The 17,373-nt window shown below is 52.0% G+C and overlaps 1 protein-coding gene across 1 annotated transcript in view; it reads right to left on the bottom strand.

Moving 5' to 3' along the window:
• Positions 1-4,173: 4,173 nt before the first annotated feature.
• Positions 4,174-17,373, bottom strand: part of Fads2 (fatty acid desaturase 2) — a 30,633-nt gene continuing 17,433 nt past the window's right edge. The window contains exons 6-12 of the mRNA XM_042675871.1: positions 13,075-13,135; positions 12,756-12,832; positions 7,314-7,411; positions 7,057-7,153; positions 6,703-6,782; positions 5,143-5,268; positions 4,174-4,924 (exon numbers count right to left, since the gene is read on the bottom strand). Coding sequence (XP_042531805.1) covers positions 4,873-4,924; positions 5,143-5,268; positions 6,703-6,782; positions 7,057-7,153; positions 7,314-7,411; positions 12,756-12,832; positions 13,075-13,135 — 591 coding nt within the window. The 3' untranslated portion in view covers positions 4,174-4,872. The remainder of the gene's footprint in view (positions 4,925-5,142; positions 5,269-6,702; positions 6,783-7,056; positions 7,154-7,313; positions 7,412-12,755; positions 12,833-13,074; positions 13,136-17,373) is intronic.

Raw genomic sequence — 17,373 nt, 5'->3', positions numbered from 1 at the left:
AAAAAAAAAAAAAAGCTGGAAGTGGCACTATGGCTCAAGTGGTAGAGTGCTAGCCTTGAGCTGAAGAGCTGAGGGAGGGACAGCACCCAGGCCCAGAGTTCGGGCCCCATGACTAGATCAAAAAAAAAAAATTACTTTTAAACAGGGATGAATGTATATAGCTCAGTGGCAGAGCACTTGGCTAACATAATCAAGGACTTGGGTTGAACAGGAAAGGAAGGGAAGGAGGGAGGGAGGAAAAAAGGGAGGGAAGAAAGGAAGGATGAGAGGGAAGGAACAAAGAAAGGAGGGGGAAAAGGAAGAAAAAGAAAAGAGAAGGAGGGAAGGGAGGAGAAAAGAAACCCTGGGTACTGGGTCTCTGCATAGGCTGTTTCTCTGGGGGAAGTCTACCACTTGCCAAGGCCTGACCCCTGGTTGCCACCACACACAGTGCTAGAGGGCTCAGATGGGATTTACCCATGCTCTGGCAGGCAGTCACCAGAATTCCAACGGTGGCTCTCATGTGTTGGGGAAGTATGTCCCCGCCACCCCCCTCCTGCCCAGAGGAGCCACTGGACCTGCAGCGCCCCCTAGGAGCTCCCAGAATGCCTGCACCTCTGTGCAGCAGACTGTGCTCTATGCTGTCCCTGCTGGTGGCCCAGGGAAGTGCACTCTCCCCTAGGCAAATCAAGAATTTCTCAGTAACTTGTTTGACTTCCCGGAGGTTTTCTTCCTTTGCAGAGTAAAGACAGGCCATGTTTCTCAAAGGAATAGAGAAAGGCCTCTGAGAAACATGGTGTCCTTTTTTTTCTTTTTCTTTTTCTAAAATCCCTGCACAGAAAACAGCAGCAGCAATAAAAACTACTGAAGGGGGAAAAAGAAACATGACTGTGTGTTGATTTGTTTTTTCAATCAACCAACCTGAATCTCCTGTGGCCAGGACAGGAGAGCCAGCTCTTCCTAGCATATGGGAGTGGCTGGTGGACAAACAAACAACATGCTCATGACAGGATAGACCGTGAGTCCTGGAACTGGACACTAACGGTATTGGCTCTTGTTCTTTTTTTGGGGGCGGGGGGTGCAGGGAAGAGGGGAGGTCAGTTGTGGGGCTTGAACTTTTAGGGCCTGGGCTCTGTCCCTGAGCTCTTTTGCTCAAGGCTAGTGCTCACAGTGCCAGTTCTGGTTTTCTGGGGGCTAATTGAAGATAAGTCTATAGACTTTTCCTGCCTGGGCTGGCTTTGAACCATGATCCTCAGATCTCAGCCTCCTGGGTAGTTAGAATTACAGGTGTGAACCACCAGTGGTTGGCCATTATTAACCCTTTCTAAACTTATGTCACTAGCTCTACCATTCATTCTTGAGCCAGATGACGAAACTTCCTTCAGCGTCCCAAGAAAAGTGGGGAACAGAGGGCAGGAGGACCATGATGGTGAACTCATTTATGTGTTGAACCAGTTTGGTTAGCAAATGTAAAATACTATCAAAATAACACTCAAATGCTGGGCACTTGAAGCTCCCACCTGTCTTCCTAGCTACTCAGGAGGCTGGTATCTGAGGATTGAGGTTTGAAGCCAGCAGGGTCAGGAAAGTTAGTGAGACTCTTCCCTCTAATGAACCACCAAAAAGGCTGGAAGTGGATCTGTGGCTCAAGTGGTAAGAGTGCTAGCCTTAAGCAAAAAAGCTCAGGGACAGTGCGTAGGTCCTGAGTTCAAGCCCCAGTACTAACACAATACACACACACACACACACACACACACACACACACACACACATACACACACACACTTACTTGATGGCCAGGATCTGGACTAGCCCTCCCCATCTGCCTGTTTAGAGAAGCCACCAGAAACCCTGTTGAGATCCACAGCTGACCCACCACCTCAGACATTTGCATGGCAATTCCCAGGGACTCCTTTCTAGGGGACAGCACAGTGAAGCCAGCTGAGGGACCTTGATAGGCACATGCATGATCAAGCACAGGCCACATGGCTGCTCCTTCTACCTCACCCCTCCTTGTAAAAGGCCTCCTCTTGCCCTCCAGAGAGCCCGGTTGGGCAGCTGAGGAAGTTGTCAGGCTGCTTCTGGGCCTCCAGCTCCGCACGCAGCCCAGCCGCTCCACCCAGCCCTGCCTCTCAGCCTAGTGTTCTGCAGGTGTCCACACCACCACAAGGCTGACTGGACTATCTCAGTGGGAACCCCACTATGGGTGTGAGCGTATCTCCTCCACCTGGACCAGTCCCTTACCTCCCTGACTCTCCCACACTGCCTATATCCTCTCTCAGGCCAACTTCAGGGCCTCCAGCAAGTAGCCTGATATTTGATAAGAGGGCCAGGCAGACGGGTCAGGAGCTGAATCCCCTGTGCTTGTCCTGATTCAATTGGTATCAGCCTCCAGCTAGGCCTAGGCCCCGCTCCTGGCCTAGGAGTGGAGGTATCAATGGTTGCTCACGAATGACCTTGAATATTAGAGCGACACAGTTCGGGCAGAGCGTAACAACTCAATTCTAAAGGTGCTGGTTAACCAAATACCAGGAGGGGCTCATGCCAACAGCAGTTCCCAGCTCCTTGACCCGAATGCTATTCAAGGGCAAGTCAAGGACTTGTGTGTGTGTGTGTGTGGGGGGGGGGGACAGGTGTCCAAAGATCTAGATCTAGATTTGCCTGATACCCCCAAAGCTAGGCACGAGTCTCACCTTCCCCTCCACCCTATCACTCTCTCCCTTAGTCCCTGGCTATCACAGCAGATGGGCCCTGGATTCCCAGGGCAGGCAGAATAGTAGTTGATTAAGGATATAAGGATAGATCTCCAATGGGGCACAGCTGGAGGTTTTCAGTACTGAAATACAGAATGGTGGTCCAGTGGGTTGGGAGGCCCCAGGGCCTCAGGGGCCTCCAGGGGCGTCCTCCCTAATCCTGCTGGAAGGAGCCACCAATGGACAACCCCTGGGGTGCTGGCTTCCCTGTGCCTCTTGGCTCTTCTTGTACATTGGAGTGACCTGTCCAGGCCAGTCCGTCCAGAGCCAGCTGATCAGAGAAGAGCCTTGGCCTCTGGAAGGCAAGCTGTTCAGGTGCCCGTGGTTCATCCATTCACTTGTTCCAAGATCTGGGGGTGAAACCAACCTAGGACCCAGACCCAGTCCCTCGGTATAGAAGCAGGTGACTGAGGCTGAGATGGTATCGGCCCCCTTCAGGCCATGAGGACTGGATGAGCCACTGCACAGAACAAGATGGAATCAAGTGTTTTCCTTGGCAGCGTCTTTGAGGGAGGACAGCAGTTCCATTCACCCCCAGTACCTTATAAATGAGGTTCTCATCCCTCCTGGGAGGGCTTTCCAGTCCCTGCCTCCCCAGAGCCAACCCCCCCCAACCCCCCCCCCCACACACACACATTAGCATCCAAGAAGCACACTAACCAGCCAGCCATTGGACTGAACCACAAGAAGTGAGAATAAAATTACTTCTTTTATTTCCCCAAAACTTCAGGGGCGAGGAAACAGCACGTTAACAGTTACGATTGGTCCCCTGTGGACTCACTCGGCCTCTGGGGGGAGGACATACAGCAGCTAGTTGGTTTTTATTTATTTTGGGAGAGTGTTTCCATGGTAACCTGGAGGTCTCTGGAAGCCAGCTGGTCTCTCCTGGCTGGCCAGCCAGAGCTGGGAGGAACTAGAAGGCTCCCTCAAAGGTCCCCAGAGTCGTTCACATCTGAATCTAAATATTGGTTAGTGGGTTACATCTGAAGACCCAGCTTGGGTCCTGTCCCTTCCAATGGGACAGCTGTCCCCTCTTCCCCTCCTACTTTTCCATTACTACCCAGCAACCTCCCACCCCCACATTTCTCAGATCCTGTTTGGTCCTCACTGGGTCCCCACCCACACGCGGGTACCCCATGGTGGCTTCCTTCCCCTCGTCTCCCCTACCCTTCCTTCCGACAGTTCCAAGCCAGTGTCTAACGACGGATGGTCTCAGCAGGTGAGCCCAATGGAGCTCAGGGAAGCCTGACCAGAAACATCTAGAAAAGGCAGATTGTCCTGAGACCCAGTCTTCCTGCTACCCTCCCTGTAAGAATACATTCTGGTTAGAAAAAAGAAAGGTTAAAAAAAAAAAAAAGTGAAAAAGGAGAGATCAGGAGAGGGGCTGAGGAGCTGGCCAGCCCCACTCAGGGGCCCAAGTGGCTAGAGACTGGCTGGGGGGGGGGGGGGGGGGGGGGAGGGGTCCTTCCCTAACCTGCCATCGCCTCTGCTGAGCTCACCCAAGGCGCTCTCCCTTTGGACCCAAGGCTGCAGCCTCTGGAGTTAGGAAGAGGATGGAATAGGGCTTTGCTCCAGCGGTGGGAGAGGGAAAGCGATTTCTCTGGGCCTCAAGGTCAAGTTCAGGGCTTTGCCGCAGGCTGAAGCTCTCCAGAGCGGGAGGGAGACTGCATCCATCCCAGCCACAGGAAAGAGCAGAGCACAAAGATGCCTCCCTCCAAACAGGCGGACCCCTTCAGCTGTTGGGGTGGGCTGCAGGGCTGGACCCTCCCTGCAGGCCACTGAAGTTTATGAGGGATGAAAGGAGGGAGTTTGGGGGTGAACGAAGGGGAGTGCCAGGCCAGACTCTGGGACCTCTGATCTCAGATCTTGAAGGGTAGAAGCTGGAGGGAAGGAGCCACCACCTGCAGCCAAGGCTTTTCCTGGGCCTGCGCAGAAGGGGGCTGAGGCAGAACGGAGAAGACTGGGTGATTGGGAGACGGAGGAGCAAAAGGAAAGGGGGAGAAAGGGAGACAGAAAAGTGTGTGTGTGTGGGGGGGAATCTATGAACTGCTGCGTACCCTCAGAATGAAAGTCCGCCCCTCCCTAGTGTCGCAGCACCCACGCCTTCGCCCCTCCCCCAGGGTGCCCCAAGGGCTGCGCTTCATTTGTGGAGGTAGGCATCCAGCCATAGCTGCCCGGACTTCTTCAGAGAACTGCAGAGAGAAGGTGGGGGGGGGGGGGGGGAGGGAGGGAGGGAGGGTCAGATAGAGTTCAGGCACCAAGGAAGGACATGGGGAAGACATGCTTCCCACTCAGAGCAGACAGACAGTGGTCTCCGTACTGTCCACGGTGAGGGATCCCAGCCTCTCCATGGCCTTCACCCCCCACCCTAACCCCTTCCTATATCCCCAGAGCCTCAAGGACTCCATACCTAATGATGTCCAGTAGGGCCCTCAGCAGCGGCTTCTCCTGGTACTCGATGCCATGCTTGGCACACAGAGATTTTACCAGCGGGGCGATCTTGTGCAAGTTGTGCCGGGGCATGGTAGGGAAGAGGCTGGGGAGAGACACAGACAGAGGGAGCGTGAGGATGCTGGAGGCTCAGCCACTTACCCCCACCCCTTCTTCCCACCGACCAGGAGGCCCTGTCTGCAGTTAGGACAAGGCTGTGTGTGGCTACAGGAGTTATCTGGGTTAGCAACTGGCACCATGCTGAGGGTAGGAAATTGGAAAGAGAAATAGATGGCCAGCATAATTTTCAAGAAAGGAAAGGAAGCTGGGTGCTGGTAGCTCATGCCTGTAATCTTAGCTACTCAGAAGGTCAAGAGCTAGGACTGTGGTTCAAAGCCAGCCTAGGCAGTAAAGTCCCGGAGAGCCTCTTTTTTTTTTTTTTTGGTCGGTTGTGGGGCTTGAACTCTGGCCCTGGGTACTGTCCCTGAGCTCTTCAGTTCGAGGCTAGTGCTCTACCACTTGAGCCACAGTGCCACTTCCGGCCTTTGCTGTTTATGTGGTGCTGAGGAATCAAATGTAGGGCCTCATGCATGCAAGGCAAGCACTGTACCACTGAGCCACCTTCCCAGCCCCTCCATTAACCAGCAAAGAGTAGAAAGGGGAGGCATGCCTCAAGCAATAGAACCACTAGCCCACATGGAGAAAAAAAAAAACAAAAAACACTAAGAAACAGTGCCAAAGCCCTGACTTTAAGCCCCAGTACTGGCACAAAAAAGAAGGAAGGAGAGGGGGAGGAGAGAGAGGAGAGAGGAGCAGAGGGGAGAGGAGGGAGGGGAAGGGAAGGACAAAACCCGAGCGTCAGTGGCTTATGCCTGTAATCTTAGCTACTCAGGAGGCTGAGATCTGAGGATTGAGGTTCAAAGCAGGAAAGGCCATGAGACTCTTTTCTCCAATAAACCACCCAGAAAACCGGAAGTGGCGCTGTGGCTCAAGTAGTAGAGAGCTTGCCTACAGCTGAAGAGCTCAGGACAGCGCCCAGACCCAGAGTTGAAGCCCCACAACCGACAAAAAAGAAAAAAAGTGAAAAAAAAACCCCGAAAATGAGAGAAAGAAAAAAGATGGAGGAGGACAGGGACAAGAGACCAGAGCAAGGACAGTCCCTTGTCCACCGGTGCTCCAAGCAAGCTCTCTCGCCGGCCTCAGTTCACCAGTCAACCAAGTGGGAATGGTTTTCCCTGCCTTGCTTGCATCCTGGCATCACGAGATGCAGGTACAAGCTCTAAGCACAGCCAGTGCCTAGGCCTCGTGTGGCCTGCCACCACGCTTTGGGGTGCGTTCACAGCCCAAGGGACTCCTTCCTTCCTGCGCAGTCGTGCTGGCCGCAGAGCCATGCTTTCAGGATGGGATAGTAACCTTGCTAGTGGCAGGTGGAGAGCAAGAACGCATATCCCATGGTGCCTTGTTCTCCCATTCCCCCCCCCCCCCATTGCCTCTTGTCCCGCCCCCCCCCCCCCCCCCAGCCTGGCCAGGTCACACTCACTGGTGCTCGATCTGGAAGTTGAGATGCCCGCTGAACCAGTCATTGAAGAAGGACTGCTCCACATTGCAGGTGGCTGCCAGCTAAGTAGGAGGCAAGGGAGCAAGATCAAAGGACCAGGCCTCATCCGCACAATGGCGAGCTTTACGCAGAGTCCCAGCTCTGTGTCCCATCGTTCTGCCAGTCAGCCTCAGCCTACCCGCCCAGATTCCCCACTGGTCCCTTTCTTGCTCAGCCCTGAGGCTGCCAAGCAGAAGGGCACAGGTATCTCTAAGGATGCCCAGCATATTCCTGGGTCCCCCTGGCAAGCCACATCTGGGGACAAGGATCCTGGTTCAGGACTCTGGCTTCCCTCACCTGGCTACTGAACCAGTCTCGGTAGTGGTCCAAGTCGATCTCCATGACAATATGATTCATCTGTGTAACCCACACAAACCAGTGGCTCTCCAGGAACCTGGAAGAGAGCACAGCTCTGAGCTGGAGCCCCCAGCCATGAACAACACAGCCACATCCCCCGCTCCCCTGCCTGGCTCAGAGCAGGAGCCAGACGGCCTTCCCTCCTCCTGCTCACACCACAGCCCCATGGATGTTCCCAGGGAGGCAAAGCTTACTACCTGATGAAGTTGAGGAAAACCAGAGCTCCTAGGATGCCGTAGAAAGGGACGTAGGTCCAGAAGAAGCGAATGTAGTAGCTGATGGCCCAGACCAAGTCCTGACAGGAGAGAGAGGATTACAGCCACGCCCCACATCTCTGGCACTGAGAAACTAGATGTGTGCACACACCTTCCAGTGCTAGGCACAGGCCTCTAGGAAGTTGAGGATCAGAGAGGCAATACCTCCCTAAACTGCCTGCCTGCATGGGTTTGTACAACTGCCTTGGCCTCCAGAGAAATGGAGGGAGGAGGGGGAAAGAGCCTATCAGCTGAGGGGCAGCTATAGGCAGGGATTGGAGAATCTGAGAGTGTACAAAATCCACACGTCTTCCCACACACGAGGCCCTGTCCCTGTGCCCCAGCACCCTGGCTCTCCAGCGTAACACTGGCAGGCCAGGTGCTCTCCAGAGTGGACCAACGCTCTCCACTTCCTCTCCCATCCAAGCCCAGTATGTCCTGTCTGGACCACAACAAACATGTGCATTGGTCTCCTGCGTGTTCTCATGTATCCATGGCAACCAGTGCCCTGAGCTCCCAGCATCCTTCTGTGGCCACAGAGCTCAGGATTAGGAAGCTCTTTTGCCTCAGCATCCTGGCCCAGCTTGCTCCTGCCTCAGGGCCTTTGCATGGACAGAGCATTCTCAGCCAGGAGTGCTAAGTGTACTTCACAGGGGACTGTCCTGTCACAGGTAAAACATGAAAGAAGGGCTCATATCATGGATGAAGAAGTGACAAATTGCAGAACAATTTAGAAGACAAATGTGGCTGCATTTAGTGATTGCTTGGTTGTGAGGAATCTGGCTTTGCTTCTGCTTTTGGCCTAATGGTCAGGACAGAGGGAAGGGCTGAGGAAGGGAGATGAAGAGCTACCAGCTGGACCTCTAGATCCAACAAAACGATGATCTAACTTCAAGGGGACAAGGGAAGACTGATTTCCTAAGTTCTCCTAATTTTCTTCATACTCAATGAACATTTATTATTCTGCAAGGTGTACCAGTGGTTCATGCCTGTAATCCTAGCTACTCAAGAGGTTGAAATCTGAGAATCATGATTCAAAACCAGCCCAGTCTGTGTGACTCTTACCTCCAATTAATTACCAAAAAATCTGGAAGTGAAGCTGTGGCTCAAGTGGTAGAGTGCTAGCCTTGAGCTGGAGAGCTGAGGGACAGTGCCCAGGCCTAGAGTTCAAGCCCCACAATGGACCAAAAAAACAACAACTCTGGAACAGCACCTAGGCCCTGAGTTCAAGCCCCAAGACTGGCACAAAAACAAAAACAAAAGGAAGAAAGAAAAAGAAATGGAGAAAAATTATTCCTTTCAGGGTTAGAGATAGAACTTAGGCTCACATGCACTCTAGGTAAGTGCATTACTACTGAGCTATATCACCAGTGCCATTTTAATGGTTTTGTGTAGTTGTAGTGCAGAAGTATGTGTCTGTGTATGTGTGCATGTGTATAATACTATATATAGTAGTATATTATAATATCATACATGATGTCATAGATAGTAACAGGTATACCACACACGTGTTTGGGAGTGGATGATGATGTATTTATTGTCTGTCATGGGGCTTGAACTCTGGGCCTGGGCGCTGTCCCTGAGCTCTTCTGCTCAAGGCGAGAGCTCTACCACTTGAGCCACAATACCACTTCCTGTTTTCTGGTGGTTCATTGGAGATAAGAGTCTCACAGATGTTCCTGCCCCAGCTGGCTTTGAACCGCAATCATCAGATTGCAGCATTCCCGAGTAGCTAGAATTACAGGTGTGAGTCACCAGTGTCCAGCTTAAGGTATTTATCAACATAGAGCTACACATTTCTTGGACTCTCCTACACCACGGGCAGGGGTGAAGGAGACACAGCAACACCTCAGAGCGGGGCAGGGAGAGCAGGGAGGAGAGCCCGAGAGGTGGGGGTTGGGAAGGTGACAGGAAGAAGGCCAAGAGGACAAAGCTCCAGTATGAGATCCAACCCAAGGCCAAGTGAGGCCTGGGGAGTAGCCCAGCTGGCCGTGGGAGCCTGTGGGGATCAGTGAGCACTTCCCTTCGGAACCTTCATCTATGTGTGGGGTGTTTCAGGATCCACACTCAGGGCATCTGGACCGGCTGGGGCTTTGCGCATTCTCATGAGGGCAGAGTGTCTTTTGTCTTCTTTTTGACAGTTGTGGGGCTTGAACTCAGGGCTTAGCTTTTTTGCTCAAGGCTATTGCTCTACCACTTGGAGCCAAAGTGCCACTTTCTGTTCGTGGATGATGATGTGTTTATCTTTTTTTTTTTTGTCTGTCATGGGGTTTGAACTCTGGGCCTGGGCGCTGTCCCTGAGCTCTTCTGCTCAAGGCCCAAGCTCTACCACTTGAATCACAATACCACTTCCTGTTTTCTGGTGGTTCATTGGAGATAAGAGTCTCACAGATGTTCCTGCCCCAGCTGGCTTTGAACCATGATCCTCAGATCTCAGCCTCCTAAGCAGCTAGAATTACAGGCATGACCCACTGGCGCCAGACTAGCAGAATGTTTTAACACAACTGCCTCTGGCTAGATGCCAGCCCCACCTGGGGATGATCCATGTCTACATATTGCCAAGTGGCCCAACAGAATCGGAGCTGTTGGGAGCTCTGGCTCTGCCATCTGAGGATGTGAACAGAGTCTAATCTCCTTGCCTGCTTTTTCCCAGCCAATGCTTTGCTCCTTATGGAGCAAGCACTGTAAACAAAGAAAACACAAGCACACACGCATGCGCACACATACATACACATGCCCTACTTTCTATAACACTGGTTAAAACACCTCACCCGGTCCCCTGACATCCCCCCCTTGCTATAACACTGGTTTAAGCTACCCACCCGGCCCCCTAATCAGCACATCAGCACCCAGCTCCTTTTCAGCTATACCTTGCCAAAGCCTAGCTAAATCCTGCAGGAAGCAGAAGTCCTAGTAGGGAAGGATAGGAGATCGATGTTTCATGTCTGTTACTCAACTGACTCAGAAACATTGTCTTCTATCCTTCCAGGGCTGACAGGGTCCCACCTCCTCCCCTCACATCCCCACCAGTTCCAGTTCTATCTTAGAAGCAAAATCCTGTGCCCAGTCCCCACAAACAGCACAGAACTCGCCGTAGTCCGGAGCCCTTCAGTGCTCTGTGAACAGGAGGTAGGCTGGGACTTGGGGGGCAATGGGGTACAGAATGTAGGTGTCAGGAGACCACACCACCCTTAGTTGTCACACTGATCAGCCTTCATGATATTCATGATCGAGACAGTCTGGGAGGGTTTTGTTGTTTAGAAAGGCCAATCGTAACTAACAGGGGACTGTGAACATGTCTGTTCTTTCTGAGACTAATTGCTAGGCTCCCGTCCCAGGGAACCCTTTCTGCTTGTGGTGACCACTTCATATAGCTTACCTCCCCACAAATACACTGCCATCTTGCACAAAACCATGACTGCACATCTACAAAACCCAAGGTTGGGCTGGGAATGTGGCTCAGTGGTAGAGTGCTTGCCTAGTATGCATGAAACCCTGGGTTCAATTCCTCAGCACCACATACACAGAAAAAGCCGGAAGTGGCGCTGTGGCTCAAGTAGTAGAGTGCTAGCCTTGAGCACAGAGAGACTCAAGGACAGAGCCCAGGCCCTGAGTTCAAGCTCCAGGACCAGCAAAACAACAACAACAAAAAAAACAAACAAGGTCCCCTTGAGCACCACTCTGAAGTCTTCTCCAGAGACCCTTCCTCTTCCTTTTGTCTTCCTTTCTTTCTCTCTCTCTCTTTCTCTTCTTTCCTTCCTCCTCTTCCTCTTTTTCTTCTCCTCCTCCTCTTTCTCCTCTTCTTTCCTCCTCCTCCTTTTCTTCTGGACTGGAACTTGAACTCAGGGCCCAGGTGCTGTCCCTCAGCTTTACACTCAAGGCTAGTGCTCTGCTAGTTGAGCCACGACTCCTAGCTTTTTCCTGGTTCCTTGGTGGTAAGAGCTTCTCTGACTTGTTTCCCAGGCTCACTTTGAACTGAGATCTCACCTTCCTGAGTAGCTAGGATTACAGGTGAGTCACTAGCACCTGGCTTCCCTTTCTTTGTCAGAAGCAAAATCAGCAGACTCCTCTAAGTCTGTTGTCTGAGGCGAAACTGCATCATCCAGTTTCATTACCCTGAAGTTCTAATTACCATTAACTTCAGAAAGTGACCTTCGGCTCCTTCAAGGGGGTGACGAGCTAATAGGAGGTCATTAGGCTGAGCCATGAACCCAATAGGACTGGTGTCCCTTTAAGAAGGGAGATATTTAAACAAAGATGGGGGGGGGAGAAGAAGAGGCAGGAAGGGCAGGAAGGAGCCCCACCTCCTAGGTGGGAGAGAGGGGAGGGGCCTGGAACAGGTTCCTCTGAGAGACCTCCCAAGGGCTGGTTTTGGACTTCCGGCCTCTAGCTTAAGACACCCAATTTGGAGTACTCTTGATGCAGCCTTAACAAAGGAACCTGGACCCTCAGTGTTCAAATGCAGAGGTAGCAGCTGCCCTTGTGGGATCCCCATGTATATATATATGGGGGGCGGGAATCTATAGGATTATTTTACTGTAGCTTTCTTAGCTGTGGGGACCCCTGAAGGAGAACCTTCTTAATAGCAATAATGGGGTGAACCAATCCAACAACAGCAGTCACTGGACACTATGTTGACAACAAACTATACAATTTATGGGTGGGAATGGGGGGGGGAACTAGGAGAGAGCAAGGGAAGGGGTGACATTGTCCAAAAAGAAATATACTCCTACCCAGGTGCCAGTGGCTCATGCTTGTAATCCTAGCTACTCAGGAGGCTGAGATCTGAGGATCATGGTTCAAAGCCAGCCCAGGCAAGAAAATCTGTGAGACTCTAATCTCCAATAAACTGGGAAGTGGTGCTGTGGCTCAAGTGGTAAAGTGCTTGCCTTGGGCTGAAGAGCTGAGGGACAAGTACCCAGGCCCAGAGTTCAAGCCCCATGACCACCACCACCACCAACAAAAGAAATATACTCCTTATCCAATTTACCTAACTATAACCCCTCTATACATCACAGTTAAGCCAGGTGCTGGTCTCTCAAAGCTGCAATCCTAACTACTTAAATGGCTGAGATCTGGAGATCGTGGTTCAAAGCCAGCCCGGGCAGGAAAGTCCATGAGATTCCTATCTCCAATTAACTACCAGAAAATTGGAAGTGATGCTGTGGCTCAAGTGGTAGAGCGCTCGCCTTCAGCTGAAGACTGAGGGGACAGTGCCCAGGCTCTGAGTTCGAGCCCCACAACCAACAACAACAAAAAAGAGAGAGAACAATAAGGCAGATACCCCCCCAGGGGAGGTGATTGAGACCCCTCAGGCCCCCTGCTGCCCACGCCCCTCCCCCCATCACCCTCCCACACTCCCAGCCAGCACCCCTCCCGACTCACCACCCAGTCCCTGCGGATGATCATGGTCATGATGATCTGGTACTGGAAGTACATGGGGATGAGCAGCGGAGGCCCAACTGTGGGGGAGAACAGAGTGTTGAATGAGCGACCCAGCCGGGCCCAGCCAGATAATCGAATGCCAGATCAGCTCGTGGGCCAAGAGAGGTCTGTGTGGGCTGTCTGCTGTGGCCTCTCCTTCTGGGACAGGTCTGATGTCACTCTTAGGGTGTGGAAAGGTGGGGAGGGGGGTGGTAGAGGGAGAGAGGCACTCTGTGGGGAGAGCAGGGTCAGGGGGTGGTATTGGATGCTTAGTACTTACTCAGGAAGAAGTACTCGTGCTGGTGATTGTAAGGCAGGTATTTCAGCTTCTTCTTGCCATACTGAGGAGAGAGAAGAGATGGTAAGTAGCCGCCTCCCACCCAGGCCCTTCACCCATTTCAGATCAGCCGCTGTCACTCCGTCAGTTGGCACCCAGGCCTGCCAGGGACAGCAGTGGCCAAGATCCTCAAGCCCTGCCTGTGTGTGCCAGCATCAAGCAGCCGGAATCCTCTCAGGGTCTGTGGGTTAAGTACTGTTGAAGTTCAGGCTTAGGATTCAATTAGTGCCCAAGGCCACGAGATGGGAGCTGGCTTGGCTATTTTCATTTGTGTGTTCGTGTCTTGTTATTTCAAGGGCTGCAACCCAGGGCCTGACATGAACTAGGTAAACGCTCTACCACCAAGCCACACTTCCAGCCCTGTGAGCCTGCGTGGCATTTAAATCTTCACACAGGCCTGGATATTTGTAGAGGACCCCTGGGCCTGACTCTAGCCCTGTGGGACAAGGAGAAGAGCCCTAGGTCCCTCTCAGGTGCTCTGGGGAGGGCCACAGCCGCTGGGAGAACACAGGTGAGGGCCTGGGGATTACAAATAGTCCTTAGATGAGGAGTATCTGCTCCCTGGAGTCTTCTGGAACTTTCTAAGCACTAATCAGCCCTCCCCAGAGAGGCATGAGCAGAACAGAATAGGCCATGCACAGCCACCACATAGTTGGTCATCTGACACCCTGAAATTCCAAGGCCCGGTTCCCCAGTAACACAGCTGGCTAAGAGGCACCTGATCTCTCCTGCAATGCCAGAGGGCTGTGAAGGGAGCCTGGGCTTGGACCCAACCTGGCCTCTCCTAGCGCATCTGGCATGTAAGTCACTATTTTTTGTCGGTCATGGGGCTTAAATTCTGGGTCTGGGTGCTGTTCCAATTGAGATCCTCAGATCTCAGCCTTCTGAGTAGCCAGGATTACAGGCGTGAGTCACCGGCACCTGACTATAAGTCACTGGTTTTCACTTCAAGCCCTGATACACACACACACACACACACACACACACACACACACACACGCACACACAGCGCCAGCATCCTAAGGTGACAAAGTGTTAGTCATTTCACCTGTGTGCACATATGAAGTGACAAACCACTGCACACCTGTGTCTACTTCAAGGATCTTTAATGGGACAGGTGCAAGGGCGCTGTGCCCAGCATACAGTGGGACCCAAAAACCAGAAAAGACAAGCATGGGCTCTCAGGAAAGGGATGAGAAGAAGTGTTGAGTGAGCCCCTGGCTTCTTCATTGATGACACAACCAGAGTCACCCAACCAAGTTCCAAGTGCCGGTGAGGTAGCTTGGAGAGAGACAGTCCCAGTTCGGATGTGGGCGCTGTTGTTTTCTGGCTCTAACTTTGGGCAAGTCATTTCCTGCCTCAGGCTCAGTCTTTCTAGCTATCCAAGGGCTGATAACTGCTCCTGCCTCCTGCGCTAAATAAAGATCAAGTGGCACTGCGCATGCCCAGGGCTCCTCACAAAAGCTCAGCTGCAGGGTCTAGAGGGCAGGAATCAGGGGATCCCACTCAGCTCTCCATTCAGGAACGCCCTTGTCCACACAAGAAGAACACTTAGGAGTCAAGGCAGCAGCTTTTTGTGGCTGAACCCTAAGAAGGAGACAGTGGCACGCCCAGAGCTCTCCTTGAACAGGGACAGCTCATTTCCAAAGTCAAGCCCGTAATGAGGACACAGGCCAGGCCAAGCCAGCCCTGGCAGCTGGCCTGACCTTCTTGCACTCTGCCTCTCCCCAAGGACCATAGGCTGGGCAGCAGGATGCTGGGCCTGTGGGAGGGACTTTGTGGAGTTGAAACGAAATGTCTGAGAAATGAGACAAGGGCTTTCCTTGTTTGTCTAGGGCTGGAAGGAGAGCTGTCTCAAAGCCTGGCCACTGTCTCTGGCAATCCTAAATTCATGGGGGTGGGGGGAACAGGGGGGGGAGAGAAAGAGGGAGAAAGGGGGGAGGGGAAGGGGAAGGAGGTGCATCATGGCTGCCTTCAGGTGTGGATGAAATGGCAGGATCCCCAACCCAGGGGGGCCCTGGTTCCTGGGAGTCATTCATAGTCCGCTAGAAGCAAGAGGCCTAGGGTTCAGCTGTAGAGAGGCAGACAGCAGGAACACATCTGGATGGGTTGAGGGGTGCTCTCAGGCAAGCACACCCCAGGAACCCATTTACAGCACTCCAGCAAAGCAAAACTACCACTACATCATCATATTTAATTCACCTCTGGGCAGCCCCATCAGTGCACTAAAAACCCAAGCGGAAATGAGAGAGTGGATGGAGCCATTAGGAAGAGATTAAATTGTCCTTATTTTTAAGACGATCATCTACCCAGGAAGCTTGAAAAGAATCAACTGGAAAAACTGGAACCATAAACCACGAGCTGGACGTAATTGAGCCCTATATTGATAGTTTTTCTGAATACCAAAGAAACCCCAAGCACATGGCAAAATAGAAAATTTAGTATGCACCAGGCCTATAAAGAAAAGTAGAATAATCTTAAGAGAAAAGAGAATTTCGGTAAATGGAAAGGCCTTGCTGCTATATGAGAAGGAAGAGTATAATGATACACATCCTTTCAAGAATGGGAAGTCAGTCACTTGCCTGTAATCCTAGCTACTCCGGAGGCCAAGATCTGAGCATCACAGTTCAAAGCCAGCCCTGGCAACAGCAAAATCCTTTAGACTCTTTTTATTTTGTTGTTGTTAGTCGTGGGGCTTGAACTCTGGGCACTGTCCCTCAGCTCTTCAGCTCAAGGCTAGCACTCTACCATTTGAGCTACAGGGCCACTTCTGGCTTTTTCTACTAATGTGGTGCTGAGAAATTGAAGCCAGGGCCTCATGCACGCAAGGCAAGCACTCTACCACCGAGCTACGTTCCCAGCCCCTTAAGATTCTTATTTCCCATTAACCTCCAAAAAGCCAGAAGTGGAGCTGTGGCTCTAGTGGCAGAACGCTAGCCTTGAGCTCAGAGAAAGTGCCCAGGCCCTGAGTTCAAGTCCCAGGACAAGAGGGGGGGGGGGGGGAGGGAGGGAAGCAAGTTACTACACTACCCCCAGAAGAGGAGTTAAGTGCCAAGGACAGATAAGAATGACACCTAGATCACCCCACATGTACCTCAGTACGACATCCAGAGCAGACCCCAGGATCCATCATTTAGAAAGGGTAATGGAACCAGGCACCAGTGGCGCATGCCTGTAATCCTGCGATCTGAGGATCACAGTTCAAAGCCAGCAGGAAAGTCTGTAAGACTCTTATCTCCAATTAACCACCAGAAAACTGGAAGTGGCACTGTGGCTCAGGTGGTAGAGTGCTCACCTTGAGCTGAAGAGCTCAGGGACAGCACCAAGGCCCACAGTTCAAGTCCCATGACCGACAAAAACAAACAAACAAAAATGGTAATGGAGCTAGAGAAATTGACTTGTGCCAATTCCTGGATAAAAGCTAAACACAAGCCCGGTGCCAGTGGTTCATGCCTGTCATCCTAGCTACTCAGGAGGCTGAGATCTGAGGATCTCGGTTCAAAGCCAGCCCAGGCAGGAAAGTCCATGAGACTCTTATCTCCAATAAACCACTAGAAAACTGGAAGTGGTGCTGTGGTTCAAGTGGTAGAGTGCTCACCTTGAGATGAAGAGCACAGGGACAGCACCCAAGCCCAGAGTTCAAGCCCCACGACCAACCAAAAAATAAATAAATAAATAAGCTAAACACAGAGACACAAAGGCATAAGACTGATGAAAAACTAGCTGGGATAGAGGTGCACACCTATCATACTAGTTTGTCAGGAGGTGGAGTTAGAAGATCACAGCCTCAGGCCGCCAGAGCAAAAGTACAGACCTTATCTGAACAACAACGGAAGCAAAAAGAACAGGAGATACAGCTTAAATCGTAGAGCACTTTCCTAAAACAAGAATGAGATCCTGAGCTGGAAAGGTGGCTCAGTGGTAAAGCGCTGGTCTTGCATGCATGAGGCCCTGGGTTCGATTCCTCAGCATCACATAAGCAGAAAAAAAAAAAGCCAGAAGTGGCACTATAGTTCAAGTGGTAGAGGGCTAGCCTTGAGCTGAAGAGCTGAGGGACAGTGCCAAGGCCCAGAGTTCAGGCCCCACAACCGGCAAAAAAAACCCCAAAAAACAAAAAAACAACTTCCTTTCCCTAAAGCCTGCTTAAGTCCCTGATGCCTGGCCACAGAGAGGCTGGGTAGCAGATCCTGCTGGGGCTTGTGGATTCACTGTCACCCGTGAGGAGACCCAGCCCCTTCCAGA

Source organism: Dipodomys spectabilis, unplaced genomic scaffold, assembly GCF_019054845.1.
Source record: "Dipodomys spectabilis isolate Male_0828 unplaced genomic scaffold, ASM1905484v1 ptg000030l, whole genome shotgun sequence".
In the NCBI taxonomy this organism is placed as follows: Eukaryota; Metazoa; Chordata; class Mammalia; order Rodentia; family Heteromyidae; genus Dipodomys; species Dipodomys spectabilis.
Note: the sequence above shows the minus strand (reverse complement) of the source record. Positions and strands in the feature narration are given on the sequence as shown.